This window comes from Saimiri boliviensis, chromosome 1, assembly GCF_048565385.1.
Source record: "Saimiri boliviensis isolate mSaiBol1 chromosome 1, mSaiBol1.pri, whole genome shotgun sequence".
NCBI lineage: Eukaryota > Metazoa > Chordata > Mammalia > Primates > Cebidae > Saimiri > Saimiri boliviensis.
In genome coordinates, this window is record NC_133449.1 from 235,618,172 (window position 1) to 235,639,309 (window position 21,138).

At 39.0% G+C, this 21,138-nt stretch overlaps 2 protein-coding genes across 3 annotated transcripts; both read left to right on the plus strand.

Annotated features, from left to right (window-relative positions):
- The first annotated feature begins 82 nt into the window (after positions 1 to 82).
- ANKRA2 (ankyrin repeat family A member 2) lies at positions 83 to 16,554 on the plus strand. Of its 2 annotated transcripts, none has more exons than XM_074384793.1 (9): positions 83 to 617; positions 3,033 to 3,435; positions 4,422 to 4,580; positions 8,884 to 8,949; positions 11,271 to 11,368; positions 11,875 to 12,000; positions 12,476 to 12,542; positions 13,374 to 13,454; positions 14,698 to 16,554. In XM_074384793.1, the coding sequence occupies exons 2-9, from the start codon at positions 3,147 to 3,149 to the stop codon at positions 14,754 to 14,756; spliced, it is 945 nt and encodes a 314-aa protein (XP_074240894.1). In that variant the 5' UTR covers positions 83 to 617; positions 3,033 to 3,146; the 3' UTR covers positions 14,757 to 16,554. The 2 variants fall into 2 exon arrangements, with proteins under 2 accessions (XP_074240894.1, XP_003925803.1); XM_003925754.4 differs by lacking the exon at positions 14,698 to 16,554 and adding an exon at positions 13,986 to 14,647.
- A 107-nt stretch (positions 16,555 to 16,661) lies between these two features.
- Positions 16,662 to 17,086, plus strand: LOC141581045 (large ribosomal subunit protein eL37). Its single transcript, XM_074384800.1, has one exon. The coding sequence runs from the start codon at positions 16,703 to 16,705 to the stop codon at positions 16,994 to 16,996; it is 294 nt and encodes a 97-aa protein (XP_074240901.1). The 5' UTR covers positions 16,662 to 16,702; the 3' UTR covers positions 16,997 to 17,086.
- Positions 17,087 to 21,138: the final 4,052 nt, after the last annotated feature.

Consider the following 21,138-nt stretch of genomic DNA (forward strand, 5'->3'; position numbering starts at 1 on the left):
AGCGCGTGCTCCTGAGATTCACGCAGCCCGGCGGCGCAAAGGCAATCAGGTGGGCAGGGCTATCAGGCGCAGAAGGCGTGGCCAGAGGGCGAGACCGAGGCTTCCTCTGCTCTGGTAACCCAGAACCATCAACTCAAATGACGCTGTCTGTGTGGTACTCCGGCAGCATGGGCCTCGGAGCCTAACGGCATCAAAAAAGAGAGACAGACAGACACACAGACAGACAGACAAAGGAAATAAAACGCGAAAGTCTCAGCTGCACCGCTGCAGAACGTTTTTTAGCCAGAAGGCCAAAAAAAAAAAAAAAAAAAAAAAAAAAATCGGAAGTGACGTCGCGGCCAAAACAAGCCCGGGCTTGGAGGCCTGTACTGAAGCTGGCGGCAGATGGGAAGACTCTACTCGTTTTCTGCGGTCGTCGGTGGTCGCAAGACCCTGCACTCACACCGGGTCGGCCTCCAGCCCCTGTCCCCGAGATCTGCTCGCCGCGGATGAGCGAGAGTTTCTTCCTGGGACTTTTCGGGCACAGTCGGCCATTGGCGACAGGACGGACTTCCTTTCCTCCCAGAGCCTCTCCTCCAGCGGGCTCCTGTCTCGGGACACTGGAACACCTGTCGCCTGTGAGGCATCATTTATTTTCATAGCGCCTTCCTCTCCTTGTAGGATAATTCCAGGATCAGGAAAAAACGAGGGGCTCCTGTTACTAGCATCCTCGGGAACTAGCATAATTGTCCACTTTATCCCCTTAAATTCTCTATCCCTTCATCCCTGGGCTCTGACAGATCGAGGGGAACCTAGCCATTGATTGCCTTACCCCCTTTTTCTCACCACCTCCTCTTCTAAGTCATGTTTACCCCACACCCCTCACCCCCCTTCCTGTTCTTCAAAATTTTGGCTTACCAATCAACTTTGCTTCTCCTGTCTAGACTGGTGTGCCAAGATAAGCGTTCTTCTTCCACCCACCCCTTCCCGCTAAGCACATTTGCTGTTCTTCTCTCCAAGACCTGTAATTCCATCTGTAATCCCTGATTTGTAACGTGGAAGTTGTTTAGCGCTGGAAATAATATTAGGCCTATTTCAACACCTTTTTATAATAGATGAATTTCAGAAAACTTGTATGTACATTTATTTGTCCAGGATTCTCCAGCAAGTTAATAGCAATGTTGAGAGTGAAAAGCCAGGTCTAATCAGCAAATGTTAGAAATAGAAAATATTATGGGAAAAATTGTTAAAGTTCAGATCAGAAAACATTTATGGAGCACCTGGTAGGACCAAGTACTGTTTTGTGTGCAAAGATTAGTAAGAATGGTCCCCATCCTACGGGAGTTTTCAATTTAGATGGTGTTTACATGGAAATTTTCAAGAGAGTAGTAAATGCTAAAATAGAGCTATATGCAGGGTGCTCAGAGAGTTTAGGGGAGTTGCACTTAGCCAACCTTGATAGGAGAAAGGGGGAGATGGTTCTTCCCTGAGGAAACACAGTTCATATCGTCCAGTTCTTTTAAGACGCATGGACGAATGCATTGCACATCCATCTCCATTTGAATCACTGAAGCGAATTTTCTTTTCTGGTTTCCTTCTTTTTGCTCAAATATTTTTCTTACTATGGTTTTTGGGGGTTTTTTGTTTGGTTGGTTGGTTGGTTGGTTGGTTTTGAGGCAAAGTCTTGCTCTGTCGCCAGGCACCAGGCTGGAGTGCAGTGGCGGGATCTTGGCTCGCTGCAACCTCTGCCTCCCGGGTTCAAGCAATTCTCCTGCCTCAGCCTCCCGAATAGCTGGGACTACAGGAGCGTGCCACCACGCCCAGCTAATTTTTGTATTTTTTAGTAGAGACGGGGTTTCACCATGTTGGCCAGGATGGTTTCGATCTCTTGACCTCGTGATCCGCACGCCTCGGCCTCCCAAAGTGCTGGGATTACAGGTTACTATGTGTTATTTATTCAGCTCTTTCTGGTGGAGGTTTTGGCTTTGTTTAGTGCTGCCTCATTTTAATGGTCAGAGTGATGGAGTCAGAAGAGCTGGGTGAGCCCTCGTAATTCATGAGCTTCCTGTTTCTCCTCTCTAAGGTGTACGTGGATTACCTGACCTGCCTACTCAAATGATTGTTAAGGATTAGTTTTTGAAAATGTTTTTAAAATTGTAAAAAGCTGTTATCTGTAAATGGATGGTTTGGCGACCCTTGCTCCACTGTGATCCTGATGCATTTTTCTTTTAATTCCAATTAATTCCCATCTTAAAACACCCTGTACCCTCTCAAAATTTCTAAGAGGCTATAAACTCTAACGTGAAAAAATTAACTGTATTTTATTAATTTTCTTCCTGTCCCAAATGGTAATGTATTTGAGACAATTACACATCTTGGAAAGCCAATCTACCTACTTTATTTTTCATGAAAACCTACATTAAGTTGCTAATGCTTAATCTGAACAAAAATTGATAAATGTACCTTCAGTTCATCAAGCCCAAAGCTTTGTAAAGCTTTTCACAGTCTACGAATCACAGGTATTATAGATAACAGTGCCAATAAACTTGGGTACAACATGAATTATATCACTTCTTAAATTCAAACTAAGGGCTACCTATGTAAACATGTTAAAGAACTAACCCTAGGTAAGAGGTTAAAGTCTGTTTTCATTGTTAGCCTGATCTTTTATCCATTCGGCAATATTCAGGTATAGGAAATGGGAGAAACAGTAACTAAAATTTATTGGAATTTAATGATGAAAGTGAGAATGTCACTGTACAGTATTTCATTTGTTTTTTACCAGAACGCTGTAAGGTTAATGGTGGTATCCCTATTTTATAAATGACACCGAAGCTCAGAGGGGTTGAGTAACTTGTACAGGTCACACAGCTAATTAATGGCAAAGCTTACGTTCATACCCAGGTTTCTCTACCTCTGAACATTATATGCTTTCTATTATGTATAAGTGCTTACAAGAGCATTGTTTCGATACTTGATTGAAAATGATTATTTTGTGGGTTTTTACCTAAGTTGATAGGAATACTTTTATTTTTCTAATTTTTTTCTTTCAGATTTTTAAATATTCAAATTTTAGTTTGAATATCCAACACTGGATACTGCTCTTACAAAACCAAGAAGAAATCATGAAGAAATGTTTTAATTATTGAATCTACACAATTGAAATCATGGCTACATCAGCAAATCTGGATATTGGAGCCCAGCTTATAGTGGAAGAGTGTCCCAGCACTTACAGCCTGACTGGCATGCCAGACATTAAAATAGAACATCCACTGGACCCAAATTCAGAAGAAGGATCGGCTCAGGGTGTTGCCATGGGAATGAAATTCATATTGCCTAACCGATTTGATATGAATGTGTGTTCTCGATTTGTGAAGTCCTTAAATGAAGAAGACAGTAAAAATATTCAAGATCAGGTTAACTCTGACCTGGAAGTGGCATCTGTCCTATTTAAAGGTTGAAAGTTATGGTATAAATATCTGCATTTGTCTTTGTTTTGTGTATTTGGTTTTTTTCCCCAATCATGAGATTTTGAGTTTGGGAAGACAATTTAGAAGTCATTTTTAAATACGATTTTGGAATCTCACAGAAACCAAAATTAAAATAATTTCAGATTATGTAATATCTAACTTAAAGGAAGTGCATGTTGATTTTTTTAAAAACACTTCTTGTTTAATATTTGTTTATTTACAGATTCTCTAATGAAGTTCCCTATTATTCCTTTTAAAATCTTAAACCAGGCACAGTGACTCATGTCTGTAATCCCAGCACTTTGGGAAACCAAAGCAAGCAGATCACTTGAGGTTAAGACCAGCCTGACCAATATGGTGAAACCTTGTCTCTACTAAAAATACAAAAACTAGCCAGGCATGGTGGCGCAGGCCTATAATCCCAGCTACTTGGGAGGGAGGCTGAGGCACAAGAATTGCCTGAACCTGAGAGATGGTAGTTGCAGTGAGCTGAGATTGTGCCACTACCCTCCAGCCTGAGCCACAGAGTGAGACTCCATCTCAAAAAATAAAAAAATCATAGGAAAGAAAATTCCTTTTAGAAATAAATTAGCTTAATATTCATTCCTGAATATTCCTGTTCCATAAATATTTAATGTATATTCACTTTCTATGCTTTAATGCAGTGAAGTCTGTCATCATGCTCTAGATTTACTTGATACCCTGAATAATAAAACTATTCTCTTAGGAAAACATCACTCAAGAATAATGTATTTTTATTCTAGAACTTTCACTATGGTAGTATAGACTTCAAAACTCAACCACTGTGCAAACAAGGAAGTGTGGACTTTTATGAAAAAATCAATTTAGTATCACTTGATAAGTAATTTAATTGAAGCTATTATATCTCATGTATTTCTTTTTAAATGTAGACATTGACATAGAACTCTTATTGAAATGCTTTTAATGTGTTTAAATTTGTTTTTTACTTAGCTGAATGCAATATCCATACATCTCCTTCTCCGGGAATTCAAGTAAGGCATGTCTACACTCCCTCTACAACAAAGCATTTCTCACCCATCAAACAGTCAACTACTTTAACCAACAAACACAGAGGAAATGAGGTCTCTACCACACCTCTGTTAGCAAATTGTAAGTATCTGCAACTGATGTATTACTGTATTCTTTTTCTTAATATAATACTTTGAAGAATTTGACTTTAAAACATTATTTTCATTAAATGCATATTCTCTGGATAAATAAAATTGTGTTGTATTACGCAATGGAAAACTATTCAACCTTAAAAAAGAAGAAAATTCTATCATTTGTAACACATGGATGAACCTGGAGGACATTATGCTAAGTGAAATGAGTCAGGCATAGAAAGACAAATACCACATGATCTCACGATATGGGACATCTGAAAAAGTAGAACTTAGTGGAAATACACAGTAGACTTGTGTTTACCAGAGGCTGGGAGAGGGGAGTAGATGCTGAAAGGGTAGAGATATTGATCAAAGGATGCAAAGTTTTTGCTAGACTGGAGGAATACTTAATGACCTATTGTACACAGTGGTGACTGTAATAAATAATAGTGCACTGAAGGCTGGGCATGGTGGCTCACACCTATAATCCCAGCACTTTGGAAGGCCAAGGCTGGTGGATCACTTGAGCTCAGGAATTCAAGACTGGCCGGGGCAAGATAGCAAGACCCTGTCTCTACTAAAAATACAAAAAATTTTAAAAATTAAAAAAAATATAGTCAGGTGTGGTGGTGCACGCCTGTGGTCCCAGCTACTCTGGAGACTGAGGTGAGAGGACACCTGAATCTGGGAGGAGCAGGTTGCAATGAGCCGAGATTGCACTCACTCCAGCCTGGGTGACAGAGTGAGACCCTGTCTCAAAAAAATAGAGAATAATAATGTATTATATATTTCAAAATTACTAAAAGCTTAAGTTTTAAATGTTTTCCACAAAAAAAAATAAGTATGTGAGGTGATAGATTTGTTAATTAGCTTTAATCATTCTATAATGTAAACATATATTAAAATATCCTTTGTACTGCATAGATATATACAATTTTTATTTGTCAATTAAAAACAATAAGTAAATGCATATACTTAAGCTTTTTGAGAGCTTAAGTGATGTCCTAGTAGCTTTAGCAGTTGAAAACTTTTTCATATATTATTGCATTTTTAAATATTTCATGTGGGGGCCAGGTGCAGTGGGTCACACCTATAATCCCAGCAGTTTTGGATGCTGAGATAGGAGGATTACTTGAGCTCAGGAGTTCAAGACCAGCCTGAGCAACAAACATAACAAGACCCAATCTCAATTTTTAAAAAAAATTGTTTTTAAATTACCTGGTGTGTTGGCACGTACCTATAGTCCCAGATATTCAAGAGGCTAAGGCAGGAGGACCACTTACTCGAGCCCAGGAGGTCAAGGCTGCAGTGAGCTGTGATCATACCACTGCACCCCAGCCTGGGCAACAGAGTGAGACCCCGATTCCAATCAATCAGTAATAAATAGTTCATGTGTTATGTTCCTCTGTTGAGAACAAATACAGATTAAAATATTAATTATGAAAATTTAAAAGTTTTACTATAAAAATGAGTTAATATAAAAATGAGAGATAGCATGGGGAGAAATGACAGATACAGGTGAGGGGACGGAAGGCAGCAAACCACACTGCCAAGTGTGTACCTATGCAACAATCTTGCATGTTCATCACATGTACCCCAAAACCTAAAATGCAATAAAAAAAAAAAAAAAAAAAAAAGAAAAATGACATACCAAAAAAAAAAAAAATGAGTTAATAATAAATAATGAGATAAAAATTCTGAGCCCTTTGAAATTAAGACATTGTCAGTATTTTCATGTTCTTGGAGTTCAAGCTTTCACATTTTACTTGTAAACTAGAGCACTGATAAATAAATGATTTTGTAGTAAAAGCTGAGTGATTTGAACTGTAATTTTGAATTTGAATATAATGTGAATATGAAACCACCTCTTTTAGTGCCTTGAATCCACAATTTTTTAAATGTAGAATCATTCTAGAAAAAGTAAAGTTTTTCTATTTAAACTACAAAATATTCTATGTAGTATAAGGATGTTAAAAAGAGAAAAAAAGGAAGTGTATTTATGTTAGTCACTGTGTTTGAGAATGTAATATAAATGTATCTGTATTCTAAAGCATGACGAAATCTCTGTCTTTTCTTTGGAAACACTAAATCCCTCCTGATTCTGAGTCACATACTGTACCAGTTGAGCTAGGAAGAATCTTCCTCTAGGACTCTCACTCCACCTGTTGGCAGTTTCTGGTTTAATTATATAAATTTGCATAGGACACCCAATTGCTTTTCTTTCTGTAGTAAGGCCATCCAATCATATCACTGAAGTCAAATGATCAAATGCTACTAATTTTTAAGGAGAATGCTCTCTATTTAGCACTGTCTTAAAGGAGTTGTCTTAAAATAATCTACCACAGAATTTTTGAGCTAAAAACAAATACCTAAGATCATTTGATTCACATCTCACATGTTACAGACAAAAACATTTAATCAGTTATCCAAGGACACACAGCTAATTACCCACAGCTAGGCCTACACTCAAGAATTTACTCTCAGGCCAGGAGTGGTGGCTCATGCCTATAGCCCTACCACTTTGGGAGGCTGAGGCTGGTGGATCTCATGAGCTCAGGAATTGAAGACCTGGGCAACATGGCGAAACCCTGTTTCTACAAAAAATACAAAAATTAGCCTGACGTGGTGGCTCCCACCTGTAGTTCCAGCTATTTGGGTGACCGAGGCAGGAAGATCGCTTGAGCCCAGGAGGCCGAGGCTGCAGTGAGCTGAGATCACACACTGCACTCAAGCCTAGGTGACAAATCGAGACTGTCTCAACATTAATTAATTAATTAATTAGGCCGGGCGCGGTGGCTCAAGCCTGTAATCCCAGCACTTTGGGAGGCCGAGGCGGGTGGATCACGAGGTCAAGAGATCGAGACCATCCTGGTCAACATGGTGAAACCCCGTCTCTACTAAAAATACAAAAAATTAGCTGGGCATGGTGGCGTGTGCCTGTAATCCTAGCTACTCAGGAGGCTGAGGCAGGAGAATTGCCTGAACCCAGGAGGTGGAGGTTGCGGTGAGCCGAGATCGCGCCATTGCACTCCAGCCTGGGTAACAAGAGCGAAACTCCGTCCCAAAAAAAAAAAAATTAATTAACTTCTCAAGGCCAGTTTTTCATATATGACTTCATTCTTTGTAATAAGAAAAACCCATGGAGTCTCAAAATAAAAATATTTAAGACCATAATGGAGTCAATCAATAAAAAGACAAAAACAGTGTCTTTTAGACCTATCTTCCTCATAATTTTAGATGCAGAAATAGCATTTTTAAAATTAAATACCGAAACCATTTCTTCAGAATAGATTTAATTGATAATAACAATGTTTATATTTAAAAAAAAAAAAAAAAAAAAAAAAAAAAAAGACCAGGGCATGGTGGCTAATGCCTGTAATCCAGCACTTTGGGAGGTCAAGGTGGCAGGATCACTTGAGTCCTGGAGTTCAAGACCAGAGTGAGCAACGTGGCAAAACCCTGTCTAATAAAAATAAAAATAAAACTGTAGATACCGGAATTACCTTAAATGAATATGAATCAATTCTAAGACACAGAATGAGTACTTGTAATTTTAGGATACTTTTTTTTTTTTTTTAAAGAGATAGGGTCTCACTATGTTGCCCAGGCTGGAGTGCAGTGGCTATTCACAGGCTCCATCCCGCTACTGATCAGCAGGAGAGTTTTTACCTGCTCCGTTTCTGACCTAGGCCGGTTCACCCTCCTTAGGCAACCCGGTAGTCCCCCGCTCCCGGGAGGTCACCATATTGATCCTGAACTTAGTGCGGACACCCGATGGGCATAGCGCACTACAGCCCAGAACTCCTGGACTCAAGAGATCCTCCAGCCTCAGCCTCCCTAGTAGCTGGGACCACAGGCACCCGTCATCGTGCCCGGCAATTTTAGGATACTTTTTTTTTCCCGGTCACCCCGGCTGAAGTGCAGTGGCAAGATCTCAGCTCACTGCAACCTCTGCCTTTTGGATTCAAGTAATTCTCCTGCCTCAGCGTTCGAGTAGATGGGATTACAGGTGAGCGCCACCACGCCCAGCTAATTTTTATATTTTTTGTAGAGACAAGGTTTCACCACGTTGGTCTCGAATTCCTGACCTCAAGTTATCCGGCTGCCTCAGCCTCACAAAGTGCTGGGATTACAGGCAGGAGCCACTGCACCCGGCCCTAATTTTAGAATACATTTTAAGTCAGATTTTTAAAACAATAAAATTATAGCTTTTGTTTTGGAAAGGAAAATTGTGACACAAACATGAACTGCAGGATGATGCAAATGTACCCTATAGATAATGCATGAAGCATTTTATGATACCGTTTCAGCTTTGTCTGTTCACCAGTTGGCTGCGCAGGGAGAGATGCTCTATCTGGCTACACGTATCGAACAAGGTAATAGCCTTTTTAAAAATATTTATTTAAAACAAATTCAATAGGATTTATTAGACTTGTTATTGTTTTATTTTAATATTAGAAAGTATAAAGACAAAAACAAATAGTTGCATAAACTCACCAGGCAGATAACCCAATGGATAGTTAAAAAAAAAGGAATATAAAGCATAAAAGTTCCTTTACCACCCTTGTGTTTTCCCCAAAAGCAAACATTATAAGTTTCTTATATTTTCAGAAAATTTTTATGGAAAACATTTCTATTTGTTTCAGGTTGTGTGTGAGAATGTGTACATGCTTTTTGTTATTTACACAAAAGGAAAAATATACAATACATTGCACCATTTGACACTGAATGTTGTGGAGAGCTTTCCATATAAGCACATATTAAAGACCTATTTTATTTTTATAATTCCATAAGTGTGCATTGTATTGCATATACATGTTCTATGTTTTATTTTGTGGTTTGTTTTTTTTTGTTGTTTTTTTTGTTTTTGAGATAGAGTTTTGCTCTTGTTGCCCAGGCTGGCATGCAATGGCGCAATCTCAGCTCACTGCAACCTCCGCCTCATGGGTTCAAGAGATTCTCCTGCCTCAACCTCCTGAGTAGCTGGGATTACAGGTGCCCACCGCCATGCCTGGCTAATTTTTTGTGCTTTTAGTAGAGACAGGGTTTCACTCTGTTGGCCAGGCTGGTCTTGAACTCCTGACCTCAGGCAATCCACCTGCCTCAGCCTCCCAAAGTGCTGGGATTACAGGCATGAGCCACCGCGCCCGGCCTGTTGTTTCTTTTTTAACTGCCCCACCATGTGGTGGTTGATTCCAGTTTGCTACTATTAAGAAGTAATAGTGTTGGCATTCTTTTAAAGTTTAGATATACTTTAAAACTTAAAGCTTATCTATAGGGCAGATCCTCACAAGTAGATTTGTTGAGTCAAAGGGTATATGAACTTATATAAAGATAAATGTATATAACCAGATGTGTGTCCTCACACCAGAGCTAGAGTTTCTGTTTCCCCATGCTTTCACTGATACAGGATATTAGCAGACTCCAAATTTTGCTAATCTGACAAGTGAAAAGTGGCATCTCAGAGTAGTTTCATTTACATTTTTTTAAGTATGGTCTACTCGAATTCTTTGTGTATGAACTGCCTGCTGTATATTGGTATGTAAATTCTAAGGAAATTCACTTTTGTTGTTGTTGTTTATGTTGCATATAGGGTTCCCTAGCTTGTCATTTTTCCTTTGACGTCCTTTATGATATTCTGAAAGCCTTAACATTTCTAAGTCACAAATTTATTTTCTTCTTTGCGACTTTTGGATTTTGTATCTCGCTTAGAAAGGACTTCCCATTCCTAGATTATAAATAAATGTATTTTTTGTTCTGGAATTTCTGGGGTTTCCTTTTTACGTTTCAATCTTTAACTGCTGTGGAATATGTTTTGTTGTAATGAGGTAAAGATTTAGCTGTACTTTCAGTTTCAATTTTTAAAAAGTTAGCCAGTTGTCCCAACACTGTGTATTGAATACAGGGAGTCCGATCAAAGAGTTTTATTTTGCTTAATCGTGTCATTTTTATAAGAAAGAATCATTATATTTCTGTTTATTTGTGAATATTTGGAGGCTTCTTCAGTCTACTAAATAAATGTAGGGAAAAGGCTGTGGACATAACAACTAGTAGACAATCAAGGGAAGAAAATGGGGTTCAAGGTAGAATTGCATGGTACTGTATTTCAGACTTCCTCATTCACATTATCTGTCATCCACATAACATTATGTTAGCAAACCACAAGATTGAGAGAAATTCACAGGAAGCAATGTTAGCTGTGGAGTATAAGATAGCTTTAATAAGATTCGGTAAGTTTATAAATTTCTGTAATGCTGAGGCCTATCATATAATCTCATTTTTATTGTGATCCTCCCAACTACACATCCAGGTAAGCAGGGTATTCTGTATATTGAAGAAATTAAGTGTCTTGTCCAGGGTCACATGGCTAGAAAGTGACACAGTCAGGATTCAAACTCTGCTCTCCTGATCCTGAGACCAGTATTCTCTTGACTGCCTTGTACCTGGCATCATGTCATGTCTGGTAGTTTATGCTTTAAGTAATATGCTATCTGAACCCAGCTATATACAGTGAGGCGTATTTTAATACATTCAGACTACAAATTGCAACAGCATGCAATAGGACACCAGTGAAAAGTCAGCACAAAATGAACTTCATTGAGTATTATAATCAACTCTTTGGAATGCCAGTTTTTCATAGTAATATTAAGATGTGGTTGTTAAATTAGATCACAAAAATTGCTTTTCTTTTAAATAGAAAATGTTATCAATCACACGGATGAAGAAGGATTTACTCCTCTGATGTGGGCTGCAGCACACGGGCAAATAGCTGTGGTAGAGTTCCTACTTCAGAATGTAAGGAAAATGCCTCAGAAAATGTATATGTATAGTTACTTAAGTTCAGTTGAGTCTTTAATAGAGTTTTTATATCTCCAGCCAGCTAGATATAGTAGTAGAGGATACCAAAAAAAGTTTAATGCTTTTCATAGTCTCGTGGAACTTGGATCTAGTTGGGAAGGCAAGACTAATCATACATGCAGCATTGAGAAATAATTCAACGCCCAGACCCCTCTAAGTGCCACAGGAACAGAAGTACTGTCAGCCTTGTAGGAGAAGACTTCATGGAGGAGCTGTGCCTTGACTCCAGAGAGAAAGGATAGTTGGGATTGATACAGGACAGAGGAAGGAAGGCATCCAGACAATCTCAATAAAAGCACCCATGAGTAAAAGTTTCCATTATTTCTGTATTAAGCCCAGAACATTACTAGGCTTAGTGTTGAACTATAATTATTGTTGACAGGAATAACAATATTCTTGTTTAAACTAATTGAGAAGTTTTTTATCTCTACTTTCCACACCAGGGTGCTGATCCCCAACTTTTAGGAAAAGGTCGAGAAAGTGCACTGTCATTGGCCTGTAGTAAAGGCTACACAGATATTGTCAAAATGCTGCTTGATTGTGGAGTTGATGTAAATGAATATGATTGGGTAAGTCTGTGATACTAAATTTAAAATTACTCTTAACAAGTTTTAGAATTTATCTGGTTTGGGAGAGGTGCAGTAAGTTTTATTAAAGAAGAAACAGACTGGGCATGGTGGTGTACACCTGTAGTCCTAGCTGTTTGGGAGGCTGAAGTGGGAGAATAGCTTGAGCCCAGAAGTTTGAGGCTGCAGTGAGCTTTGATTGCACCACTCTACTCCAGCCTGGGTGACAGAGTGAGACCCTGTTTCTAAAAAGTAAATAAAAGAATAAATGAAGAAGAAGAATTAATTAGCTAAGTACCTAGAAGAAAAAGTTAGTATCACAGGCTCAATTATTAGTTCTGATTTAAGTATCCTTCAAAAAATATTAAAATTACTTTAAATGATTATTTGTCCAGCTCTAGAAAAACTTCTCACAGCAGCATTAAATTACTTGAATCTTGCTCACCCTGAAAGACTGAATCACCTTTTCGTTTTACAGAATGGAGGAACACCTCTGCTTTATGCTGTACATGGAAATCATGTGAAATGTGTAAAGATGCTCTTAGGTAAGCAGATAAAAGGGAATATTATTTAGAAAATGCCTTGCGTTTTTATTATTTTCTTGATTTTATTTTTTCAACCTTGCCTCCCCTAGTACCACTCAGCAGAATCATTAACTATTGTTAAATACCTGAATGTTGCTGCTCTTCACGCCTGGAGCACCTGCCGGCATGAAGTCGCCCATGTGAGCAGCAGCTCCATCACATCCAACACCTGCAGTTGGACCTTTTGTCCTTGTTGCTTTCATTTGGGGGGTCATATGTGAATCCACTGTTGTGGCCGGGCACCGTGGCTTCATGCCTGTAATCCCAGAACTTTGGGAGGCCAAGGCAGGTGGATCACTTGAGATTAGGAGTTCAAGTTGCCTGACCAACATGGCAAAACCCTGTTGCTACAAAAAATACAAAAATTAGCCAAGCAGGTGAGAACCTGTAATCCCAGCTACTCAGGATGCTGAGGCAGGAGAATCGCTTGAACCCCAGGGGCAGAGGTCACAGTGAGCTGAGACTGCACCTTTGCACTCCAGCCTGGGCGACAGAGCAAGACTCTGTCAAAAAAAAAGAAGAAAAAAGAAAAGAAAATGAATCCACTATTGCTTTGTTTTTAATTGTGTAGGAGTTTTAGCTGCTCTGGAGGATGCTGTTAGTTTGAAGTGTCTTCCCTTCAGTCTACTGAAGTAAATTCTGAGTATCCCATGTACTCTGTACTTTGTCAGACTATCCTAAAAACGTTCTCCAAACTGAAAAGTCTGTCCAGCTATTTGTACATGAGCCAATAGTAGACAAACCTATCCACATTTTCATTTCATTTATGTAGATTTTTCTGTTTTGGTATAGAAAATGGGGCTGACCCAACAATTGAAACTGACTCTGGATATAATTCTATGGATCTAGCTGTAGCCCTGGGCTATAGAAGTGGTAAGTATGTTGGAACTCTTGTGTCTCATCTTAGTAAAGCTGTGTAATAGCATAAGCCAGTATTCCAAACCGTTTTTATCACTGTAATCCTAAAACATGTTATCCCAACTCCTGACATACACTTTTAACTGTGGGAAAAGTCCATAAATTCTTAAAAAGTCTAGAAATGAATTTGCTGCTAAACGTATCACCAACCCAAATAGTTACTAGAGGGTAAGAGCATACCTGTTTATAAGATTTATTTCATATTTTGATAGCAGACTATTTATAGGGCAACCTTAAGACAATTTTGTATTCCAGACTCTCCTTCAGTTTCAAAAATATGAAACAAAGACAACGTCCAGTAACTTGGACAGTTACTCAGTGACAAAGTTTTAAGGTTTTAAAGTATTGCATTGTATTAGTGCCCTCAGCCTATGCATGTATCCTGCTTAGAAATGACTTTATTTTAGGGAAATATTGGGGATAAGTTAAATTTGATAGTTTTTATATAGTCAGTGTGCTGTAATCTTGATTACCTATCTGTTCTAGTTCAACAGGTTATTGAGTCACATTTGTTGAAGCTGCTTCAAAATATCAAGGAGTAGACATAGTCGTCAGAAAATGTCTGCCTTTTTGTTTACTTCTTGGTTCTTACAAATGATAGTTTTGTTTACTTATAAATTTTTACTTCAGTTGCAATATTTACTGGTTTTTAGTCGGTTTTAATATTTCTCTGAGTAATTCACTGGTTTATAATAAATTTAATGTTAATATCCTTTTTATAATATGTTTTACTATGTATTTAAAATTATAAATTAATGTTTCATGGCATGTAAATTTTTATGGTACAGATAGTTATCATCGGTCTTTGTATCAAGTGCTGTAATTTGACATTTTCAGAAATTATTCCACCCTAGTCATCTTCACTCATGTATTAAGTCATTGACTTTATATAGGGTTTGCTATAAATCCCTAGAAAAAAATTTTTGTTATTGTTGAATTAAAAAGTGCACAGTGTGGTTGTTTACAAAATGATATTATAAATAAATAAAGTACTTTTTCGTCAGTTTGCTTGCTAGTTTTTTAAGTATATAAGATTATTGGAGATTTCTTTAGGATTTTTAATTTCATCATTCTGTCCTGCCATAACACTTCGTTAGATACAACAATATCTGTAATTAAAATAAATTGAATGTAAGTGAATCAACAAAGACTTACTGTCATTTCTAGAAGTACATTTAAAATATTTTTCTCTTTTAAGGAAGTTTTTCAGTAGGAAAAGACCTCTGTGAAGAGAAGTCAATTCTTCAATACAAGTGAGATATTCTCTCATGCCACAAAGGGAGCACTATATAAATCCGTGTTTCATGGAAGTCATGAAGAGAGAGCCATGGGATAGAAGTTGATTTGACCACTGAGTGTAGGATTTGACTTAAATCACTTCATTTGGAAAACAGATGTTTTGTCAGTTGTGGTACTTGGTTGTAAGCCACATAAACTTGATCCAGTTAATCTAAACAGAATGGAAGGATGCAGAATGGAAGAAAAAGCTGAAGAAGGAGCCAGTCCCAAGGAATGAGAAGCAGCTAGGGATCTCAGTCCAGAAACCATGGCCAGGCATTTTGGATGCTGTTATGATGTTTAGCTTTAAACCCCTTATTTGTCATTCTGCTCAGGATTTACATTCCCAGGAGGCAGAACTCTGTTAAGCATGGCATATAAATTTAATGCCGAGTTGGGAGAAAAGGGGCTGACTGATTAACAATATCCAGCATTGCCCCCAGACCACAGGGAATGTGGCAGGCAAAGGTTACCCAAAGGAAAAGCAGGAGGAAAAGAAAAACAATTGACGTTTACACCAAATGCAATGTAAATAGTATGTAAGACCCAGCAGGGTGGCTCATGCCTGTAATCCCAGCTCTTTGGGAGGCCAAGGTGGGTGGATCATTTGAGGTCAGGAGTTCATGACCAGCCTGGTCAACATGGTGTAACCCCATCTCTATTAAAAATAGAAAAATTAGCTGGGCAGTGTGGCACATGCCTGTAATCCCAGCTACTCAGGAGGCTGAGGCACAAGAATTGCTTGAACCCAGGAGACAGAGATTGCAGTGAGCCAAGATTATGTCACTGCATTCCAGCTTGGATGACAGAGCAAGACTCTGTGTCAACAAATAATAAAATAGTATGTGAAAATAGTACTAGTGTCTTGCCCATTGTCTGTAAGACATGTACTTTAAGTTGATTTTCTAGCACTGTTGGTGGGTTTACCTAAAACCATTTACCCATTTGGTTTCTTTTCTTAGTAATGGTACTTATCCATGAAGTGTTGGTTCCTATTTGTATTATACAGTAACAAAATCCAATGATCCATTTGGGTACAGCAAGATGAGTATTGCTTGCAAGTGCTTTCCCCACCAAAGAGCAACCAGTCTCTGCCAGAATTGACTCTAGCGTAACCACTTCACACCCAGTCTGACTCAAGATTGACGATCAACAGATGGCAAAATTCTCAGGCCTGGGTGGGGGCTGCACTGTCGGCTTCCCTGGTTCTGAGGCTTCAGACTTGGACTGAGCCATGCTGCCAACTTCTCTGGTTCTCCGGCTTGCAGTCAGCATGTGGTAGGACTTCTCTACCTCTGTGATTGTGTGAGCCATTTCCTCCTAATAAATGCCCTTCCACATGTCCTACTGGTTCTCTCTCTGGAGAAGCCTGACTAATAATATAGCATGTAATTCTTGATGGCTTTGAGATTGCATATAAACAAACAGATTAAAATAACAAAACAGAAACAAAAAAGACTAATAAATCAGATTCTCTGTTAAGTCTCGCCCAACAAAGAACAGGTCTCCCTTATTCATCCACCAGAGATAACCAAATAGACCATAAAAACAAGTCCCCAATCATTATTTTGTTGCTACCAGTAGGAATAAGTTACTGAAGGTATACAAACCAGAAACAAAGCCAAGTATTAATACATAAAATCAGAGGGCAAAAGAATTAGAGAGCCAGGAAAGTTCAAGTTCTGTCACCACCCAGGCTGCGCTTCAGAGGTCAAGAAAAGATATGCAAGAAAATCAGTCCCTTGGGCTCAGCCAGGTTAATCCTCTCCAACATCTCAGTGGATGACCTTCAAAAATTATCATGTGTAATTTCCAAAAGGTCACAAGACATGACCCTCTCATACACATAAACACATGACAAGGAATTTATTCAACTCATTCATTAAGAAAACAATAAGCTTTCTGGTCCGGGTCGCAGAAGCAGGATGACGAAGGGAACGTCATCGTTTGGGAAGCGTCGTAATAAGACGCACACGTTGTGCCGCCGCTGTGGCTCTAAGGCCTACCACCTTCAGAAGTCGACCTGCGGCAAATGTGGCTACCCCGCCAAGCGCAAGAGAAAGTATAACTGGAGTGCCAAGGCTAAAAGACGAAATACCACCGGCACTGGTCGAATGAGGCATCTAAAAATTGTATATCGCAGATTCAGGCATGGATTCCGTGAAGGAACAACACCTAAACCCAAGAGGGCAGCTGTTGCAGCATCCAGTTCCTCTTAAGAATTTCACCGATTAGTCGCACAATAAATGTTCTGGTTTTAAAAATACAAAAAAAAAAAAAAAAAAAAAAAGAAAACAATAAAATGAAAACTGGCTCTAAGAGCATTTGAGAAGCTGGATAGTTCTTGGCAACATTAAGATAAGATTACTGGGTTGAATGCAAACCTAGCTAATGTTCAATAGGGAAATAAATTACCATTTGGGGCAAAACAAATTATTTGCCTCTTTACCAGACAAAAAAATCTTCAAATTAACATGAAACTTCACTAATTCGGAGACTTTGAATTCATAATAAAGATGGGGCCAGGAAAGGTGGCTCATGCCAGTAATTTCAGCACTTTGGGAGGCCAAGGCAGGTAGATCACCTGAGGTCAGGAGTTTGAGAAACAGCCTGGCCCACATGGCAAAACCCTGTCTCTACTAAAAATACAAAAATTAGCTAGGTATGGTGGCACGCGCCTATAATCCCAGCTACTCAGGAGGCTGAGGCAGGAGAATCAATTGAACCTGGGAGACAAAGGTTGCAGTGAACTGATACTGCACCACTGCATTCCAGCCTGGGTGACAAATGAAACTCTGCCTCAAAAAAAAAAAAAAAAATAGTGAAGACTGATTCAAATTACATTTTTCTAGATAGTCTTTGGGTGGGCTTTGTCCCTTCTGACATGGAAAGGACATGGTGGCATGACCTTTAACTACTTCAGTGAAAACCAGGCTGGGGTTAAGGTAATCACCCTTGTAATTAATCTCCCTTCTTTTGTTACCTGAGAGGTGTACCAACGTAGGTGCCCTGAAGTGTTGGTGACAACGGTTTTCTTACATCACTCTGCTGACTAGACAACGAAATTCACTCCAGAGTCACCTACAGCAAGAGAAGCTACAACTGCAAATCTGAGTGAAAAGGTTCATGATTTTAATATTCTTGATCTTTACAGAAGCATGCCAATAGCTTATATATATATATGGAAATTGTAATGGATGATTTTTTAACCATTAAATGGTAAAGACTTTTAAAGTTTGTAGCTTTGAAGTATTCTCTAAAATGTAAATTAGCCAAGCATTGTGGCAGTTGCCTGTAATCCCAGCTACTCAGGAGGCTGAGGCAAGAGAATTGCTTAAACCCAGAAGTTGGAGGTTTCAGTGAGCCAAGATTGTGCCATCGCATTCCAACCTGGGCAATAGAGTGGGACTCCATCTCAAAAAAAAAAAAAATATATATATATATATGTATATGTATATATATGTATATGTATATATATGTTAGCCTCCTAATTTTTAGAGGCCTCCTTCTTTTAAGGTTTCATTACCATATCGTTTTATCTTTATATGTACAAAAAGTTAAAATTTGAAATTCTTTTGTTAGAACAAACTGGTTATAACTAGTTGGATATATATACACTACATATACCTAAATGTTTTGTGTAAATTATATTACTGGATATTTATATTTCTATTAAGTGGCATTGTATTCATAGCTGTTAAATGATTTGTTGTCTGATGAATAAAATGTTTACAAATGTGAGAGTTGTCAACTAAATAAAAATAGAATGAGGCCAGTCGCAGTGGCTCACACCTGTAATCCTAGCACTTAAGAAGCCTGAGGTGGGAGGATCACTTTTGGCCAAGGTTCAAATCCAGCCCGGACAACATAGCAAGACCCTGTCTCTACAAAAACTTGAAAAAAAGTAGCTGGGTGTGGTAGCATATGTCTGTAGTCCCTACTATTATGGGAGGCTGCGGTAGATCACTTGAGCCCAGGAGTTCAAAGCTGCAGTGAATTATTACCAAACCACTGCACTCCAACCTAGGTGACAGAGTGAGAATTGATCTTTTGGAAAAAAAAAAAAAGAAAAGAAAAAGAATGAAGGACAGGCCTATTATAACATCTGGCTATTATAAAATTCTTAATTTAATTGTTTTTTTCTTTTTAGTATTTTCTGTGACCTGTTCTCATATTTACACACCTACTAAGAGCTTTAAAAGTTATCACTTCACTCCTTTGTAGTAGATACTACCAATGAAATTCAAACTGGTAGCAATAACTTTTTACATTTTTTGTTGTCTAGAAACTTTTACAATATGTGTGTGGTTTTATAATAAAAACAACACTGAAGATACGAAAAAGAACTATAGCATGATTGAAATGTTTTTAGGTGTGCATTTAAGCAGGAAATACAACCATTAAAGAAAAGAGGTACATTGCAAAGAGAATTGTGTAACTATTCTTTAATTAAAGTAAACTTCAAAGGTTTATTCTGTCTTTCGTATACATTTTCCTCTTCAGATAGCAAAGCCCTTCCTGTTAGAGTAAGAGCTGTGTGGTGCCAATTGTGTGCCCAGGAATGCAATCCACATGCATGATGCTATGTCACTACCTAGAAGCCAGAAACGATTGCTGGGGATTTTGCGCTCTATGGAATTGAAATCCAAATCAGATCTGTATTATTACACTGGAAATAGACTGTTACACACTCACTACCTACTGAGATCTCTTCTCTGTGAACTGGAGTTCAGGCCGTTGTACAATACATTTGCCCCATGTTTTATTTTTTATTCATGAATTCAGTGAAATTGTTCTCCAATTGACAGGTTCCAAATGTCAGTTGTTCTCCAAAGTGACAGATTCACTCATGTTACTTCATTTAAAAAATTTAAAGCATGTTACATTTTTAGGTGTTTGTTATTTCCCCTCTTCACATCCATGAGGATGGGTTCTAGTTGGATATATTATCTCTCCCACAATTGATTTATGGAAAAACGTTATAAATACCTTCTTGGTGCTCAGGTGACCTGTTCACCATCTCTTCTGTAAAAGGTTAATGTTGGAAACAGGAAATTTCCCCTAAAAGTCATCCAATCCTTCAGCAAATGCTTATGGAGCATATACTCTGTACTAGAGTTTGGGCTGGGCCCTGGTCACACTGGATACCAACACAGTGTGGTTCCCCGCCCTGCTCAGAATGATCTCGCCTCGACCCACATCCTGGGGACAAGTTAAACATGTCAAGCGTTGACCAAGGTATGTTTACAGTTGTAATATGCCTATTATAGGTTTCTCCTATGCTAATCGTTCTGCTATATCAATATCAGTCCTTCTTATTGAACCAACAGAAGCCTCTATCTCCTGAGAATGAGAGGACTGAAGACCTTACAGTGGTGGGAAAAGTTCCACTCCAAGGGCAATTGGTTCTCTCCTAGGATGTTCGGTGGAATCATCTGGAGATGTCTGAAGATACTGAAGCCAGGCCTTACCTCCAGAGGGTCTGATTTCGTCAGGCTGCCACATGGGGACTTATAATCCCATCTCACATGACTCTAATGTACATCAAGGCTGGGAGCTCCTGCTCTAGGGCCAATTAGCTCCTGGCAGGTGGGACCCGTTTAGTCCAAGCCACATTCTCGCACTTGCCTCTTGCATTGCTGTCCTGTCTGTGAAAGAACTTCGTCATTTATCCTTTGTCTCTGGCCTGTTGGTGCCTGCCATGATGCTTTTATAAAGACAAACATGTTCCCTTTCAAGCCTATGTGACAAAATAAGAAATTCTGAAACAGTAATCTTACTGTGCGTTACTAATTCACCTTTTGCTGCTCAATGAATTGCTGGTTGTGGTTGAGCATCATTTATTAATCTGTATGTGAAAGAAAGCCCACTTCAGATGCCACATGACTATTTGCTTCCCTTGTTTATCTTCTGGATAAAACAGAGTCCTGAACATCCAGTACAGCAGTTTGTATTAACAAACACTTAGGTCGGGAGCAGTGGCTCAAGCCTATAATCCCAGCACTTTGGGAGGCTGAGGCGGGTGGATCATGAGGTCGAGAGATCGAGACCATCCTGGTCAACATGGTGAAACCCCGTCTCTACTAAAATTACAAAAAATTAGCTGGGCATGGTGGCGCGTGCCTATAATCCCAGCTACTCAGGAGGCTGAGGCAGGAGAATTGCCTGAACCCAGGAGGCGGAGGTTGCGGTGAGCCGAGATCGTGCCATTGCACTCCAGTCTGGGTAACAAGAGTGAAACTCCGTCTCAAAAAAAAAAAAAAAGACACACACACACACACACACACACACACTTAAGAGCTTGTCTTGTGATTCCTTTGTTCTAGGATTTTCTTGAACACTGGACACGGGTGTTGACTGC